The sequence below is a fragment of the Taurulus bubalis genome, assembly GCF_910589615.1.
Source record: "Taurulus bubalis genome assembly, chromosome: 10".
NCBI lineage: Eukaryota > Metazoa > Chordata > Actinopteri > Perciformes > Cottidae > Taurulus > Taurulus bubalis.
In genome coordinates this window covers 21,943,159-21,962,419 of record NC_136598.1, presented here as the reverse complement: position 1 = coordinate 21,962,419, position 19,261 = coordinate 21,943,159, and the positions used below count along the sequence as shown (strand labels likewise).

At 42.7% G+C, this 19,261-nt stretch overlaps 2 protein-coding genes and 1 pseudogene across 3 annotated transcripts; 1 reads left to right on the top strand and 2 right to left on the bottom strand.

Moving 5' to 3' along the window:
* Positions 1–617: 617 nt before the first annotated feature.
* Positions 618–6,232, top strand: LOC306742507 (sodium- and chloride-dependent GABA transporter 2-like; annotated as a pseudogene). Its single transcript has 14 exons — positions 618–774; positions 856–990; positions 1,911–2,051; positions 2,368–2,455; positions 2,550–2,682; positions 2,764–2,898; positions 2,975–3,078; positions 3,202–3,326; positions 4,436–4,548; positions 4,623–4,760; positions 4,913–5,021; positions 5,379–5,473; positions 5,550–5,720; positions 6,119–6,232. The product of its transcript is annotated as a sodium- and chloride-dependent GABA transporter 2-like (transcript).
* Positions 6,233–6,623: 391 nt separating this feature from the next.
* On the bottom strand, positions 6,624–12,912 carry LOC306742296 (CLOCK-interacting pacemaker). Its single transcript, XM_079224648.1, has 4 exons — positions 12,885–12,912; positions 10,651–10,833; positions 9,846–10,036; positions 6,624–8,591 (listed from the first exon to the last, which is right to left on the bottom strand). The coding sequence occupies exons 1-4, from the start codon at positions 12,907–12,909 to the stop codon at positions 7,620–7,622; spliced, it is 1,371 nt and encodes a 456-aa protein (XP_079080774.1). The 5' UTR covers positions 12,910–12,912; the 3' UTR covers positions 6,624–7,619.
* Positions 12,913–14,248: 1,336 nt separating this feature from the next.
* Positions 14,249–17,990, bottom strand: ccnp (cyclin P; the record flags this gene model as incomplete). Its single annotated transcript, XM_079224793.1, has 9 exons — positions 14,249–14,417; positions 14,993–15,171; positions 15,271–15,429; positions 15,781–15,936; positions 16,292–16,390; positions 16,491–16,660; positions 16,880–16,955; positions 17,286–17,411; positions 17,937–17,990. 9 exons carry the CDS (start codon positions 17,988–17,990, stop codon positions 14,249–14,251), a joined length of 1,188 nt encoding a protein of 395 aa, XP_079080919.1.
* Positions 17,991–19,261: the final 1,271 nt, after the last annotated feature.

Genomic DNA, 19,261 nt, shown 5'->3' with positions numbered 1-19,261 from the left:
AGAACTAAACATGGAGAAGCAGCGTTCAGCTCTTCTGCTCCACTTATCTGGAACAAGAAAGCTGCAGGTCTGCTGAGACCCTCAGCTCTTTTAAATCCAGGTTGAAGACTTTTCTGTTTGCTGCTGCCTTTAATTGAACCAGATTCAAAGATATGAATTAATTTCTGCATCTCACTACTGCATTTTATTTCTTAAAACTGCACTGCAACTTAATTCTATTTTTTGCTTTTTGACAGTTTTTTATGTTTTCTGTTTTTAAATCTTGTTTTCTTTTGCATTATGTTTTGATGTGAAGTCCCTTGAATTGCCTTGTTGTTGAAGTGTGCTATACAAATAAACTTGCCTTGCCTTGCCTCCCCTGCCAAAAGTTGCCTCCTTGATACATCTGAAAAAGCACATGAGGAATGTGGTCTTTGTCATCAATTGCCGTGTAGATATTGTAATTCATGCTCAACCTTGCCGATTGACATCTCCACTCAGAACTGATTAACATGGTTAGGCAGTCGGCGATTACAAGACGACACAGACTCAGTGGTGAATATAAAGCCAGAGAAGACCTGGACACTCAGCGTGCGGGCTAAAAGGACGGTTGAGTTCAGACTAAGCTTTTGGGAACGATGAATGAAAAATGTGCCACAAAACACAAGCAGGTGCAGGTGGAGGAGAGAGGACACTGGGGCAGTAAGGTGGAGTTTCTCCTGGCTGTGGCGGGAAATGTTGTCGGCCTCGGCAACGTGTGGAGGTTTCCTTACCTCTGCTACAAAAACGGAGGCGGTAAGCAAACACAAGGTTTTCACTTGTTCACCCAAACACCTCTCGTACATGTATGCATTGTTGTCTATTTTGTAAGTTCAGGTGCATTCCTGGTGCCGTATCTGGTGTTTGTGATGACCTGTGCCGTACCCCTGTTCTTGCTGGAGACAACTGTAGGCCAGTACACCCAGGAGGGCGGCGTCACCTGCTGGAGGAAGATGTGCCCACTGATGGAAGGTATGCTGTTCAGGACTTTATTAAAGATTCCCTGGGAACAATCTCTTAATGACTGATTTTCTCAAAGAGTAGCTGATAGATTTATTGTTGGCTGATGTACCATAGGGGTAGTTGGCCTTGGCTCAGTGGATGGAAGGTTGCTGGTTTGAATGTGGTTCATAGTTGATTGTCAGCAGGGAAAACATTGACAAACTGGCAACCGCATGGCCTCTGTGACCCTTTTTTTCAAGTGTTTATTTTAAAGGGGAACTACACGTTAGTTTACAGGTCTTGGGAATTACTAAGAAGTAGTATAAAGCGTTTTGTTGCTCCGAAGCGAGCAAAATGTGAGGCATTGCTCAGCGTGGATTGGGGCTGAGGACAAAAAGTGTGACAATGAAAAAAGAAATGTGAGAGTGTGGAGTTAGGAAGAATTGAGCTTTCCAGAGTTTTGCAGCACACTTTTTGTTAATGTTTTTGATAAAGAAGGAGAATGCATGGAACAAAAAACATATCTAGTTCATCAGTTTAGATCCTTTTTTAAAAATCTGTCCATCATGTCTGACAATAGAAGCATGATGCTTAAAAAAACTGTAGCAGTGCCTGATATTATTTATATTCCAAACATATTGACATTAAAGATGTTTCATCACAACAAAAGAAACATTTCCAGAATATTTTTTGAAGGTTACATTGACATTGGAAATGTCCTAATTGTTGATGTTTATAAAAAAATATCAGCTACTAACCTGGGTGAAAAGTCAGAGAAAATTTAGAGAAAATACAAATATTTCTAAAAAAATCTATTCATCATTATGGAAAAGTAGTCTCTCGCAGTTAATGAGCAGTTTCAGTGACACATTGGAATAGGTGATCGTTCAGCGGCTTAATGAATAAATGTTTTTCAGGATTTCACAATGTTTGTCTATGTGGGCCCGCAGGCATCGGCTACGCTGGGCAGCTGATTGTCTTGTACAGCTGCATAACCTACCTCCTTATTCTGGCCTGGGCTTTGCTCTACCTGGTCTTCTCCTTCAGCTCACAGCTCCCCTGGGCCAGCTGCAACAACTACTGGAACACAGGTCAAATGGATACTGTCGCATGCATTACGGTTGACTTGTTAACAAAATACTAACATTAATGTTATTATCAAGGAGCCAGTAACTTGTATGTCAGTTAAAAGACCTTCCAAAAAGTCACGGCACTCCAATTTAAAAAGAATGGTCAAAATGAAATTAACAAGGGCAGAAATATTCAGGCTTTTACCCCCAATATGGGTCAAGTTTCGCAATCCTTGAATCCTACATTGCCCATAATGCAACTGGATAGCGTATTTATAGACAGTATATACATCTGTGTGTGACAATTGTTATGTGGTTTGTCTCACCATTCTTTCAGATCACTGCATAGACTTTTCCACACAGAATAAAACCTCTGCGTGGACCAACCGGACTAACACAACCTCTGCTGCCACAGAGTTCTGGGAGTATGTATAGACACACTGAGCCTCTGGGTTGATTTAAATCTGCCAAAGATTTTTCCTAATATTTTCAATAAAACACATCTTTTGTTCCTTCTAGACGACGAGTGCTCGCTATCTCAGGGGGGATTGAGGAGGTAGGCAGCATCCGAAAGGATTTGATGTTGTGCCTAATTGTAATGTGGATCATCTGCTACTTCTGCATCTGGAAAGGAGTCAAGTCTACAGGAAAGGTATTTAAATAAGCACTAAAGCTGTGGTAAAAGTGCACCGTTTATGTCTAAATGCCTTAAACGGTTGTCTTTTCTCCCCAGGTGGTGTATTTCACTGCTACGTTCCCATATTTCATGTTGGTTATTCTTTTGATCCGTGGACTCACTCTTCCTGGGGCTCTACAAGGAGTACTGTATTATCTTCTGCCTGAGCCCTCAAGACTTGCAGATCCTCAGGTATAGGAGATGTATTATATACTGTAACAGTGTGGACTTCAGGACACATTTACTCACTGTAGCTTTGTCAAAACAGGTTTGGATGGAGGCCGGAACTCAGATCCTCTTCTCATTCAGCCTGGGCGTGGGCGCCTTAACTGTGCTCGGCAGCTACAACACCTACAACAACAACTGCTACAAGTGAGTAATCCTCAATGTCTGACTGAGCTTGTTGCACTGACATCAACTCTGACATCATTAAGCAATAACATAGTTAAAAAGTATCTACTACATGCTATGAACATGTTTTTTTATGTTTTGCAGAGACTGTCTGTGGCTGTGTTTGCTGAACAGTGGGACAAGTATAGTAGCTGGGTTCGCAGTCTTCTCTGTGCTGGGATTCATGGCTCACGAGCAGGGCGTTCCCATCGCAGAAGTGGCCGAGTCAGGTAATGCAAGCCATCAGAGGTATTCAGAAAGATGCAAAGTATGCAATATATTTAAAAAAAATACTAAAAGATTGGAGAACTCCAAAAACAAAGACAGATTTGTGCATGAGAACTTTTTTTCTCCTACTTCTCAGTCAGGCTGCACAACCAGCTCTGCTCCAAGTAGACCACCAAACACATAAAACCTGTGCAATATAGTCTGTATATATAATATTAAAGTTATTGTGGATTCTTTATTGTTTTTTTATGGCTTTTTTGCTTATTTATAATACTTGTTTGTCTCTTGTTTGCACTTTACCCTCTGCTACTGTAAATCCTGTAAATTTCCCTGCTGTGGGACTAATAAAGGATTATCTCATCTCATTTTATTTTACTAGTAAAGGATTATCTTATATTATCTTATTTTACGGATTATCTTATACACTGATGAATTAATATTAAGAATCTACTACTTCAAATATATTGTTTAAGTCAACAGGGGCCTTTCGTCACAACGTGAGCACTTTTACTTCAGTAGGAATTTGACTGCAGGATTTTTACTTGTTAATGAATATGTTTTTAACATTGTTGTATTAAGGCTTCGGGTACTTCTTTCACCGCTAGTCCACAATGGGTAAAATGTTGCTGCCATCTTGAGGACAACCGTAGATATAAAAAGCACATTTATAGTTCACTCAGTGCAGCTAAATCTCAAAATAGGTCACATGTCTACATATCTACACACACTTTAACAATACAATGGCCATTATTATAATCAGGCATTTTATATGAAATGTACTCGCCAAAAAACATGAAGACAAACTGTACATGATCACGAGAATAAAGCTGTCACTTTAGCCTCATTGTTCTCAGCGACAAAGATTTTTTGCCCTCACAATCTGCAACCAGGTTTCTGCAAACTTAATGTCCTCAAGACACACGTGTAAGAGATTTTCAGTACTGTGTTGTTTTCTGCTCTTCCTGGTGTAACTTGAGACTGAGGAGGTTGTTTATTCGTCATTTGATTTTAACTGCATTGCCATCTGGATGCAAAGTTATCAACGCTAAGTTGGTTCAACAGCAAAGGCAGATAATAGTCGGGGACCGGGTCTGGCTTTGGTGTTTTCCAGGTCCAGGCTTGGCGTTCATTGCGTACCCTCAGGCAGTAGCCATGATGCCTCTGCCCCAACTGTGGTCCATCTGCTTCTTTGTCATGCTCATCCTCTTGGGTCTGGACACACAAGTAAGATGTACTCTTGAGGACCTCTTTGTGCATTTTTCTATGTACTTATTGTGTCTCGTCCTTTCTATGTACAGTTTGTTGCCATGGAGGTCGTGATGACATCCATCATCGATCTGTTTTCCACGGTAATGCGCAGGCCAGGTCGGCGGGAGCGTTTCCTCCTCCTTTTCTGCATCACATGCTTCTTCTCTCAGCTTGTCTTGGTCACTGAGGTCAGTGTTTAGTCATATACATACATGTATTAGCAACCTCCAAATTATAACCTTTATATGATGATTTTGTTTCATCATTAGATGCATGCATCTGACATACGGAGTAAAATTAATAAATTATGTCAAATACATGTCTTTGCTGTTGTCTCCAGGCAGGAATGTACGTGTTCCAGTTGTTTGACTACTTTGCTTGTAACGGAGCTTGCATCCTCTTTCTCTGCGTGTTTGAAACCGTGGGACTGGCATGGATATTTGGTAGGTGTACTTTTTTTCAAAGGGGAAATTTCACAAGTACCTAAATAAATTTGGTGGGACTCGCAAAGGAGAGACTTAAAAGGAAAGATCAAAATCAAATCAACAGAGGCTGAGATATGATGACTTTTAGTCCTGGATTTCCCAAAATGCATCAAAACCCTGATGACATCATTGTGTTCATTTTCTCAGATTTGACAAAGCATTCAGGCTGAGGTATCTCTAAAGAAAAGTAAACTTTCCTTTTTATGTCCAAAAAAATGAGTGAAGTTCCCCTTTAATTAAATGACATCATCACTCACAAACACTGGTCTGCTGTGGCCATGAAGTCCTGACCATCCAACCTCATCTCCTACAAAGGGGCAGAGCGGTTGTGTGACATCATTAAGGACATGACAGGTGTGCACGCCAACCCGTTCTTTAAAATCTGCTGGCTTTACCTCACACCACTGGTCTTACTGGTGAGTAACTTTCAATGTTGGATTATTCTCCCACTGAAAAAGTCAGGATATTTTCTGAATTATTTGTTTTTCTCAGCTCTGCTTTATATGTTCTGTAGTTAAGTATCAGCCTCTGACCTTTAACCGCTGGTACGTGTACCCAGCCTGGGCATACACGTTGGGCTGGATGCTGACCTTTTCCTCCATCCTGCTGGTGCCGGGATGGACGCTGTATAAACTGGGGACTGGGACTGGGACCTTCAGGCAGGTGGGACAGCTGTGTTATTGATTTTGAGAATTAGTTCAAGAAATGGCATGGTGTATTTGTCATATAATGATTACATGGAGTATGTCAATGAACAAAAGATTAATGTATGTCTGCCGATTTTATCACCACACACACTACATGCTTCAAGAAGCCCAGAAAAAGGACTTAAGCTTCTTATAAAATGTCCAAAAGTTTCGACAAACACGTCTGACATCCCATCTGTCAATTTTAGGATGTATTATGATGATTATTAGGCAGTTTCGTCTTTAAAAGTTTGACACATTTAAGTCTATTGTTTAAAGTATAGTGTCGATTTTGCAACCACTTCAAAACAATGTAGGTCTTGTTTTATTCGTTTGCTTCAAGTCATTGGTGAATATGTCTCTCAATCTTCTTAGCGTTTCCACCATCTGTGCCAACCGGCCCCCGACTGCTTACTGACCCAGAAGAGAGAAGAAACTGAGCTGCAACACATCAGAGGGGAAGATCTACACTGCCTCACGTCCAGTTGATATCAGACAGGAAATTACTATGAACTATTTTATCAACTACATGTATGTGACCAACAACTTTCCTTTTTATCTCTTTGGATTTTTTTTTTTTTTTGAAAGGTGCAACATAAATAAAGTTATTGAGCAAAGATCGGGCACTAAGCAGGCTGGTTAGATTCTAGAAATATATATTGAAAATACATTGCAGGAAACACTACATTAGTACTTATAACGTACTAATTACAAGTCCTTGATCACTTATTTATTCCAAAAGGATAAAAGAGTTCACTCTGTCGCCGTGGAGTTCAACAGAAGGATCAATTCAAGCTCACAGGAAGTCCTTAAAGAAAACATATAACCATGACAATTTGAAAAGACTCATGTGATACAATGACACAGTACATTCCTCATATATTGCTTTATTTAAATACCTTGAAATTATGAAAAATACACTGAAAAACATCCCAGAAATGCTTGGGACAGTGAAGTAATGTGCACATGCACAGAGATATAAATGACAAATAATTCACTTATCACATGATGACAACCACTTAAGCAACACACTTTTATACTTAAACATAAACATACTCACTCATACTTACAATGCAAACGGACAAGACGGACAACGAAGCTGCTGCATGAGAGGAAACCACATTACTGATTATCTTTGAGATGCTGAGTGGAATTATTCTACTGTAATATGATGTGTGCTGTATTTGTAAAAGGAACATGATATGCCCTGGTAATGCAAATAATATCAAGTAAAAAAAGAGCTATTAAGGCTCTCTGCAGCACTGAGCGCATAGTTGTGCCTCAAGTGCTACATGTTTCCTGAAAGTGCCGTCTTTCAGCGTCGGCTGCGTCGTTTTGAAGGCACAAATGTTGTTCATCACCTTGTTTGGACTGCTGTCGCTCTCTTTCTGTCCCTCGTACAGAAGGTTATAATAAAGCATTTTCAAAACATTTATCTACCAAGCGATTTATTCATCCTTTCACTGATTCAAGTTGGTCTGGCGTGAGAACGAAACAACAGCTGTGTGTAAGCCAATTTACTCGGCCTCCCGAGGAAACACACATTATTGTCACATAATCCTTTAAGTGGCTCACGAGCAGAGGCCCTCTACACATCTGAGTGGTTCTATCAAATCTGCAGTGGTAGACTGAATTGCACTTGAGAGAATTAAATCAGCTTTCAGATGTTAAGACAACCGGAAAAAAAATTAAACACGTACTGCAACATGGACAATAAGTACGAATCGTCGTTGGTTTCCCTTTGACCTGCAGAGATATTTTGGGCAATCCCTCTAAACTAAGTTTAAATAACCAGGGATGAACCATTAAAGCCACACGTAAAATAAAAAAATAGCCCTGAGTACTCGCTCTCCCTTTAAAGGCACTGCAGATTGTGCTAATCGGTAGAACTGTCAGGAGGCATGAAGGTGTCTTTCTCTAGCGACTTGTCTCCGGCGTCGAGCTCCCTCGAGTTCAAATCAGGTATCGTAGTGAGACAGCGAAACGACGGCGCCTCCGAGCTCTCGGCGCCTCGTGGCCCATTGGCGTCGCCTGTGGAAACGCTCTCTGGTTGACCGGCCGAATCTGGATTACACGGAATTTGAAAATTTTGCAGGATTTTAATACCGGGGTAGCTGCCCGACTCGGCCATCGCTCGGTGTAGATGTTCCCAGGCTGCGTTATCGCTCCGGGTACAGCTGGAGTTGCTCACAGCCTGGCACAGCAGCTCCGTGTGCTGGCGGAGTTGGGCAATGTCCCGCTCTGTGGCGTTGCTCTGCCGCAGCAGCTCCTTCGTTCGCAGCGTTATGTCCAACAGACCCGATTGCCTCAGGATCTCCATCGTGTTGAGGAAGCGGTGTTGCCGAGTTCTGGTGGAGCCGTTTCTGTGAAGTCCTCTGGTTTTGAGGACGGAGGAGGTGGTGTACGGGGAGCTTTGGCTCAAGGAGACAGTAGTGGGACTGGAGGAGGTCGGAGAGGAACATCTGGCGGTTGATGCTGCTAATTTGGGTTCCTCAGAAAGGTGCTGCTCAGGTTGACTCCTGGTCACAGGTGTGTACTCAACCTCGTAATCTGTGCACATTCTCTTGCTAAGATTCTGCGATTCATCATTCGATGATGATTTATCAGGTGGCTTCTTGCTGGGGTGTGGTGCAATGCGCGGGTAGGAGTTGAGAATGGGCAGGTAGGTGCCATTTATGTTCTTCCCCGAGACGTTGGAACTCCGGGACATTGTGGGATTGTGGAGCTGACGAGAGGTCGGCAACATGCCGGGCTGCTGGAAAAGGATCATATGGGCGGCGCCAGAACTGCAGTTTTCCCTGCTTCCGTTTCTCTGGGGCAGCTGATCTCTTTTCTGGATCGTGTCCGGCTGGTGGGACAGAGAGGAAGAAGGAAGCAAGTACGAGACATAGATTAAACACCCGATTCGATACCATCACGATAACGATTTGATATGTATTGCAATTTTTAAAGCCCTAGCGTCCCCCAATCGGGGGACCCTTTTATATCAGAAAAATCAAGAAAAAATCATGGTATAAATCCCTCCCCCCCAAAAAAACAAACATGTTAGGTATCAAATTAAACATAAAAATCAGGGCTACAATAATATATAATCCCGATGTACAACCTCTAAACACAACTCAAACAATAAATAGGATTAGGGGTTAGGGTTATTAGGGTTAGGGCTAAAAGGGCTACGTGTTACGATTCTACAAGTATTGCAGTTTTTTTTATATTGCGAATCTACGAGTATTGGGATTCAATATTACTATTTATTGTGAGACAATGGGAAAAAAAGTCAAATTACACACTTCTAGAGACTTTTACTTTGGGAAATCTCTAAATTGATACATTAAAAATGTTTAATTTTCAGCATGTATGTAGTCAGAGATGTCCTGAAGTCAAATCAAGTCATTGTCAGAAATTATGGAGCAATGCTTGTGTAGCACCTTAAGCAGTCAGCGCTATTTTAAGGTACAAATATGGGATTTTTACTTTGGAATATAGTCATAGAGTAAAAATGCTTGAATGTTGTGTCTGCATGTAGCCAAAGATGCCCTCAACTCCAATGCAACAGTCATTGTTAGCAATATTTTTTATCACCGATACAAAATCAAACAATGAAGACATTTCCTTCACAATTGAGTGGTATTGTTAACGGGCAGAGGTGACACGTTTGATCCTTTTTGTGAATATAACCCAATTAATCTGATTTCCGTACCCTTTGTCGACACCTTATTTTGAAACCAAGACGTAGTCACACGTGTGGCCCAATCTTAATGTCCAAGAATAAACCAGGTGTGCAGTAAAACCTTTGCCTTCATGTGTTTTTATGTACCATTTTAAATCCTTAATGTGAATGTTTCTGTCTAAATGTTGGTGCTAGATGCAGAATGAAACCTCCCACCCTGTCACTTCTCAGGAAAAAATACCATATTGATACAAAATGTGTCATCACTCACTTTGCAACTTAGTCTTTAACATGTTCTATTCACACCTTTTAGCTCCCTAATTGCCTCAGTCTCTCATCGCTGCTAATGCTGTGCAGTGGCTCTGGTGCACACAGTTTCAGAGAACCATTATCTGCAGAGTGTGTTTTCCTAACATCGCTGCCTGAGCTCACCTGATTAATCACAATGTTATTGATGATGTAGATGGGCGGGAGCTCGCGGTCTGCTGGCATCAGGGAAGGTTTCCCAGAATCCCCGTGCCGAAGATCTTTATTTTGTCCCGACTGTGAGGCTTCTGAACGCTCGCCGCCTCTGCACTCGCTTTTGTAGCTCCGCTGGTCCTCCACATCCGTCTGCTGCTCGTCTGGGAGAAGAAATACATGCCGACTGACAAAGACACGCTCAAAGAGACTACTTTTGTCACGTATAGGCTGGTCGTGTTACAAACTGATATATTTTTTAATTCAACCTAATGAAATATACAAACAGTTACTGTATTTTAACAAAAAGGAAGAGAGGAGGACCAGACATGCTTATATATATATTCATATTTCCACTGCAAGAAGTAGCAACAAATTACATGTTATGATTGATGAGTGAGATACTGCGAGTACAGTATTTAAAGTGCTGCATCATCTGCCTATGAGTCATAGACTCCAGACAGTCATTGGCAGAAAAGGTTGTGTGTCAGTGTGTTAACTTTCTTCTTAAACACTTCAAGAATAATAATTCTTTCACACTTTATCGGATGTGGATGTAACCGTAATCAAATTAAACCTGAAAGTCAGCACAATATCTTGTTTGTGCTCATAGTTTCATTACAAATAAAAAATGTCTTATCTATTATGGACTGCACTGTTGGTCCAATTCAGCTTTTATTACTACCGCTGCCTGAGCTGACTTGTTAAGATTCATGGGTGTGTATGGGAAATAACCCGAGAATAAATTTGGCAAAATACCGGTTACATATTTACTCACCAGAGTAGCCAGAGTCTTTTTCGGAGCTGCAGCGGGAGGCCCGCCCACTGGAGTCATCGGCGTCTTTGGTATCGCGCATTGCCAGCAGAGTCATACGGTTGCTCTTATTTTTAGCATTCTTGCTGGATGTAGCACAAGAACTGTGTTCACCCAAGAAAGACTGTTCCTTCGGCATGCTGGACCCTAATGAGAGAAAACATTTGTTTTAATCTGTCTTTGAATAGCAGAAATTGGAAGCATAAAAACAAAAAAATAATGTTGCTCCTGTGAGTCCAAGGTCTGTGTTGGCCCTGATGGACTGGGGACCTGCCCAGGTTGTACCCTCACTAACACGCACTGCATTCTGGGATAAGATCCAGCCTTTCTTTTTTTTTTATTCATTTAAATGAAAAACATCACACATTTCTTTTTGTCATACTGGTGTCATTTCAAACAATTTACACTTTGAGTGCATGGTCAACACAAAGGCTCTAGATGACAATAATAAACACAAAGATGAATAGCTGGTTTGCACTGACATCACTGCCACACTTTAATACAAAAATGCATGCTGTTTGTACTGATAACTGATTCTACAACAACCTAGTGTTTCCAATGTTGTTTTCCTCATGTGAATCCACGAGCTGATGGTTGTGTTTTTGTCTCGCTTGTAATCAGCAACGCACACAATAGTGACATCATGTGCATACCCAGATACAGTGTCATAACTCTACATGTATATACACACACATTCTGTTCACGCTCATGAGAAATAAACCCATTTGTATAAACACCTTTTGTTCACTGTTTCCGTGCATGCGTGTACAATGTGCGTGGCCACATGTGTTTACATGGAGACAAAGGAATGCATGGGTCATGTGTTGTTTTGAGTCCACAGAGAGAGAAAACAAAAACTAATAAAACGCAGGTAACGTCCTTTAGTTATGACTTCCAATTACAGACAACTTTACAATTCGTAAAGCAGTCAGTGGATTTTAATTGCTTTTTGGTATGTATTTGAGTCTTGATTACTGCAATATGATCAAGGTTTAAATCCACATACAGAAGAACAGATTGTACATGGGTGGCTGAATCTGCTGGGGAAATGACCAGCTAGACCACCTCTTTATATTTGACCCTGAATAGCACAAGATGTGTGCTCTCCATTATGAGTCTCCAACATATATATGGGGATATGTTTCTAAAGGGACACACTAATCACCAATACAGCCATGCATTTCATGTTCATGTTCTACCAAAACCTGCACTGCATCAACATGTAAAGCTCTCCAGTGGAAGAAATGTGCATTAGGACTGCAAGTGATACGTTTGACTTTCAATGATCAGCTGTGCAGCTTCTTTGTTCTCCACCAGGTCTCGCTTCCATGGAAAATGTCCGCTATGGTGGAAGTATGTTACACACAAATGACCGAAAAAAAGAAGCAGTGTGTGTGTGTGTGTGTGTGTGTGTGTGTGTTCGATCCACCCCGTGCCTCAAATATCACAGAGGCAGTGGGTCCCTGAAGGCAGCACATCTCGCTCTCAGCTGAAACAGCAGCACCCCTCCTCCTCCTCCTCCTTCCACCCACATTATGTAACATTCAACTTGGAGATACACTTCCTCTCACACTGGCCGCTAACACATACAAACAAAAAAGCACACACACTAAGCCAATCAAAGTGTTTTTTGTCGAAACTAAAACGCCACAATGCGTCCTTAACAAGCCGACAGCCACATGCAAGACGAGAAAGTTATAAAAGAGTGAGCACTTGAATAGGAAGTAGAGAGATTTGGCAATATTGCGTATTTTTCAGAGCCAAAACATTCACTATCTGCGGTGAAAAACTTACCTTCAAATGTAAAACAGACGATTGTTTTCCCAATAACGCTCGTTTTCCCCACTTGCACGCGCTCTTGAAGCGCTGAGAAACGCTAACGGTAACTTACAGTGTCATGTTTAACATGTTGTCAGTCAGTTACAGTGAATAGAAAACATAAATGTTGTTCTCTTTGTTAAATAACCTATGCCGTGAGATAAGACTAGAGAAACGGGAGGTTGAGTCGGGCTGACATAAGGTTGTCCGTCAAGTCGGTGAGGGCTCGGGAAATCATATGCGGTTAGTTTTCAAAATAAAATACACGCGTACAAGTACGAGGAGGATTTTACATAGAATATTATAAGGTATGATATTATTCAGAGCAATTCAAAATCCTCTTTGATGCTAACATCCTCAAACCGGTGTACAGCACTTACCTGCACGTGTATCCCAAAGTGGCATCTTCCCCCGCTTTTGTTTTGAAATCCTGGCGACTACATCAATTCTTGACAGCTTGACGTCGCCGTTTAACGAAATGTTAAAAAAGAAGAAAAAAAAGAGCGACAAAACGAAACAAATATGGAAAGGACTGTCGAATGACAAAAGACGAACAAAACGTGACCCACCAAATGACGCAATTAAAACATGTGGGTGGGAGGAGGCGGGGTGTGTGATTGTGCGCGTTACCTCAGTTGAACCCACAGACGCCTGCTGGTCGGACCTCCCATCAGACACAATAAAAACGATCCCTCTCCGCGAGCTAAACGCCGATTGAACCGTGAGACAACTACGACAGCCAATCAGAGATGAGCGCACGTGTAGCAGCGAGACAGTCATGGTGGAGGGAAAACCCACTTGTGCAATAAACAAAGGAGGCTCACTGCAATACTTTATATCTGAATTTAGTTATGCTCCGAATGGGACAAAGGTTTTTTTAAAAATTGAACAATGCGACGAGAAAAATGTTTCAGGGTGAAAACAAATAATATGAAAGTCCCAGTAACTCGAGCTGCAGGCTGCAGGCATGTTACTGGGTTTTATCCAAAACAGCAACTGGACTATGTGACCACAGATTTGTACACATGTCGCCAACAAACCCCATTCCTGCTTGCTGGAACGAGCCTGCATACACATACCTGTTGAAAGCTAATCTAACTGAAGAGGCGACACAAACACGTAGTTGCACAATATGTACGGCATGGGACACTCTTGAAATGTGCAGCAGCAGCAGCCATCCGGCATTCTCTAAAGTCTGAAGCGCCTCCCTTTGAGTCAGCTGTGTCGGTGCGATTGCACATGTGAGCAGGAAATGCCAACAAAGCAACCACTCGGCCAGTAGGGGGCTCTGTTGTCACACATTACAGTTTGTGCAAAGAAATAAAACAGCTGACACTTTTAAACTTTGCAGCAGACACTTTATTTTTACATTAAAATTTCATAATAACTTCATAGACAGCCCACGTCCTCTTCACAAAACGACAAGGACGCATCGATACAATTCAAATATTTTCTAAATGGGCTGCAAGATAAGATCATAAAACAGGTGTGCCACTGGGTTAGCTAAATCACATACATGCAAAGTGCATACAGTCCTTTGTCAAACGGATGTTTGGCGTCACAATCATTCACACTTCTTCCTCACCCCAAGTCCACGGTAAGTCTTTAGGATCCACAGTAAAGAACATCCAGGCTCGGTCAGAGGCCTGGACCGCACCGGCGTCAAGTCCTCAAGCGATACTTGGTCTAGCATCTCCACTTTGAAGCTTCGGGCATATAATTACGTTTCTGGGAATCGAGATTGTCAAGTGCATACACCCAGCAGCCCTGCGTCGTTCTTTAGACCCGGGTGCCGGCTGACATGCATGGTCTCTGGGGAGGAGAATTTAATAAAAGTAGCGCAGGTCTCTCGGGAGTGGGCCTTGGCTGCAGCGTTGGCCAGAATGTGCATGATCCTCAGCATGGCGGACTCACTGGAAAACACACAAAAATGAAAAGGTCCAGTGGATGCCGACTCAAAACCAAAAAACAGCTGGTATCTTTTTGCACATCGTCACCTTCCTAAAACAATGGCCAAAGTAATTTTTTCAGAAAACACAAAAAAACTTGACCAAATGTAATAGGGGTGCACGAGCTGCCTCTAGACACTGCACAACCGGCATACTGTAATACCAGTCAAATTATGTTAGTATTACTATTATGTTCGAGTGAGATTTTCATTGACAAAAATGCTCACACAAATGCCAACTAAATTGCTAGCTTCAAAATGCCATCTTGAAAAGCTTGTAAAATTGCTTAAGTCACACTCTTGACATCGGCCGTTATACTATTGGGGTAGAGTCGCGTGATTTTACCAGAGATCGCCAGTATCATGATATAGGCAAGAAAATATTTTTTGTCAAAAAATGACTTGGGCCATTATTTTAGGAAGGTGACGATATGTGAAGTTAAGACAAAGCCAGAGCTCGGTAGCTACAGTTCGGATGATGCCACGGGGTAAAGGCTTTTAAAAAGAATCCGGTGGATCATCTTTTAAATCAAGACACACCTGCCGACATGGACGCTGGAGGCTAGACACCAGGCAGCGTCCCCTCCTGGTGTCGGCGGCTCCTGGAGGACTTGGCGGGCCACGCAGAGGGCCGCTCCTGCCAGCTGCATGGGCAGAAACACCACGCACTGGCCCTCCAGGAGAGACAGCTCCAGCAGATACCGGGCCATCCACACCAACTGGTGGCACAGATGACACGTCATACCGCTGCACACTGGAAAGTAACTTGACAGAATGAGCAACCGGAAACAAAAAAGAACAAAGGGGCACAGATCTACCTTTGCACTGCAGCGAGCAACCGAGGCGAGGAGGAGGAGGAAGAGCAGAGGGGGACAGTAGGACAAATCGAACTTGAGCCCCAAGAGGACCTTGCGCTCCATTCGCAGCAGCTGATGCTTCGTGTAGGTGTGGTCCATCAAGTAGCAGAGTCCAGACACCTGGAAGAAGCAGCAAAAGGAACATTTTGTTTATGAGAGAAGAGGTTTGAATGTTACTCATTACTGCATTCATTAAAGTAAGATAAAATAAGATAATCCTTTATTAGTCCCGCAGTGGGGAAATTGCATAATTACAGCAGCAGTGCACACAAGAGACACATGGTAAATGTATTTATATTGCACAAGTTCACTGTAATTAAAGTGGCCAAAGTGATTAAAGTGTTATTAAGAATAAAAATCAAATAAACCCTCGACACAAACCAATCATGGATTATTTAGATACGCTGGCAGACGATCAATCAGGTTTAACAAACTGAAGCTTTATATTTGGGGAGGGCTGAGCCAGCTTACCTCTGGCAGGAGACACTCTTCCTTCTTTGCAGCGAGGAAGAGGCAGACCATGCCGAGGAGCTGCAGGTTCACCGTGGTGACCTTGATCTCACGCAGGGAGCGGTTGAGGAGGTGTATGGCCAGATAGAGGGTCTCTTCCTGGAAATGCATCATCTCCTGGGAGGAAATAAACCAGGCGATCGAGATCGACAGCCACAAAGCACATTTTCTTGTACGGATTAAACAAAATTAGAAAACATTTAAATTATTAGTGCCAGGAGTCAGGGTAGTCATGTCCCGTCTTTATGGTAAGCCAAGATAACCAGCTGTGGTTTAATAATTCATTCAAATTATTTTAATTCTCATAATTTGTTTTTCCTTTTCCCCTTGACAGGCCATCTAACTTTGTGTATTGCTTTTGACAGCCAAGAAAAAACAAGAGCAATCCTTTATGACCTTAAATTAACGGACCAGTGAGTGCAGCTTTGTTTTGAGGAAGAGGAAACCTTCCATCTTCAGCAGGGGAACGTACATGTACTTGAATGAGCCAGTCCACCAGGACGGAACGAGTGGAATCGGTGAAATGCCGCGGAAGGTCCGCGTTGGGAAGAGGGTTTCGTGTTTGAGTTCTCTGCAGGGTGGGAAACAGGCAAACAGGAGGCACGCGCTAAATATTTAAAGAGATTCAGTGTTCGTGCCAATCGGCCCCTCGACGATACGATCCCACTCACAATCATGTCCAAGAACACGTCCCAAGCGCACCCTCGGTCCCATATGAGGTCCAGTTTCTCCAGTGCCGTCTCCACCTCGTGGCGCAGCAAGCTGGGCACCAGCGCCTGGAGGCTGTGAAGACCCTGCAGCCCGTGAGGGTAAAGAAGCACCGGCTCCTCCACACACCCATCTGCTCCGCAGGATGGACAAGGACGACAAAGGCAACATGAAAGTAAATACAGTATTGTTTCACTTCATTTTCTTAGAGAAATCAAAATTTTGTCGAGCAAAATGACTGCTTGTATTTTCTCAACATCATTTGACGCAAGCCATTATTTAATAGTTATTGTCATTGTAGATGACACTGAGGTGAAAAGGATTTTGAACATCTTTGGGTTGATTACTCTACCTGCTGAGCTTGTTAAACTGTCTTCATGGAAGCCCATGATGATGCCGTCGCTCGTTTGTGCCGATAACCTCCTTTCCTGCAAGAAGGACAACGTCTTACACACACACACACACACACACACACACACACACACACACACACACACACACACACACACACACACACACACACAGAGAAGTGGGACTGTTATGATCACGAGAGAGAAGAAAAATACTTGACAGTTATCTGATGCTCAGTGATCACAACTTCTCATAGTGAGACATGACTACATATAGTAGCTTCTATTGCAACAACGGACAGGTCAGTCACTTGAGACTATAATATGCTGGGAACATAACACTATAAAGACCTAGAAGACACTGTGGATGTGTTGGGTGGCGATAACGAGCAGGAGAAGAAGATGTACCCATCTGCGCTCTGGCTCCATTTTGACAGGGGCCATTCTGGACTCTTCCACTTCTACAGGCTGCCAGCGATCTATGGGCCCACAGGCGTTGGACCAAGTTCTTAACGGGGCTCGCCTCTCATCCGCCTGCAGGGACGACAGAAAGTCTTATGGAGACAGATGTGATCATGGCGTGCCCGTTTTTATGTCTTTGATAACGACTGCAAGTTGCTGCAGTTTATTCTCTGTACGGACGTTAGTTATCAGAGGACAGCAACATATGAATGGGCTCAAAGGGTGGTTCACTCATTAACAGTCCTACTTCTACTCCAATCATCTAAATCAGAGACTGACACCTGGGATCATGACAGGGGAATGAAATTACTTCCTTGAAAACATAAACGTGGATCAAGCCTGTTTTTACGGGTGGAGCTGAAGAAACGGGAGATAAAGCATATGGATTAAAAACATAATGTATGACACGTTTCCTTAGGGAAGGTTTCATTGATAGGAACATGATTTAATTAACGAGTTATCTCCCAAATGATTGCTCAATAAATCTACAATATGTCATTAGACTAGAGCAGCATGCCTAAACTTTTTTTTGTTTTAAATCTTACAAGGACACATTTATTAAGCCTGGGTCTGTTGATCCCACCGGTGCTCACTCACCTTCTTGTGTAAGTCCAGCAGTGGCTTGGAGTCGCAGAAACCGGTCTTGGCCATGATCACAGCCGGAGACAGAGTTCCCGAGCCGGGCCGCTGCAGCTACTTATCCACGCGTGTCGGCGGAGGCCTGGAGTAGAGAGGGCAGCCGTGCCGCGCAGGCAGCCGCTAATGAGGACGGACAGGTGGGCCACGCTGATTGGGGACACCGGTGTGAGGATGAACGGGTTAGGATCGGGACTTCCGGTCGACGTTTTTTTTAAATACACCACGTTTTCAAGGTATGTTTCGTTGAACTGACCAAAAGTCCAGGCTTATGGTTTAGTGTGAACCAGACATGAACCACAGTAGACATTATGTACACGTTGTGTGCAGGACACACACTCCATGGAGACTTCCGTGGTGTGACTATAATTGGCTCGTGCATGTATAATCCATTACCCCTGCAAATAGCAGCTGTCATAATCAGGGCTGCACCCTTTATATATATATATGAGGTCGAGTGCATATAAATGGATAAATGGATTATTGATCCAAAAAGTCTCGTTTCCTCCGACATTTTCTGCATTCATTTAACTACTAATACAGACTTTTTGAAAATTGCACCCACTGTGGAGAAATACCAAATATTGTTATTTTAATGTGTGTTTCTGGACTAGAACTTTTACAATTAACGGATTTTGAATCTAAAAAAAGTAATAACCTGCTTCAATAACAACAAAACAAGCTCATCATGTTGAACTTGTGTAACGAGTATCACAATGTTGGTTAAAACCCTTTCCTTTCCTGACAACACATCCAGGCCATGACCTCTTTGCCCTCAATGGTTTGGCTAATTGATCAAGGCTGTGGGCTGAAGGCCGGGACATGGTCTTGTGCACGTGCACAATGTAAGTGGAGCTGCTTTGTTGGAGGGTTACGGCAGACAAAGCTAGAAATAAAGGGATGGTGTCCGCTCATGGTGCCCTTTGGACCGACAGAACATTTTGGAGACGCTGGAGCGGCAGTATTGTGAAGCGTGGCATCTCCTCTTTAAGTCTCCCTGGTCTTATTACATTGAATACTGCTATGCTAAGCGTTACTAAATATGGTGGTGCTTCTGCAGGTGTACACTGTAATAAAACACACGCACACACAGCTTTATTCAGTAAAAATGTTTACTGGCACATTATAGTTGCAAATGTTATAAGCTACCATTGTGTAGCAGGTGTCACCCGTTACATTGTAAAGTCTTGCAAAGGGGGGGCTGAAACTGTCTACCAGGACAATGGCCTCCCCTTAAAGATTGCTTTTTTTTCTTTGCCCTCTGAGCCTCAACTAACAGCAACAAG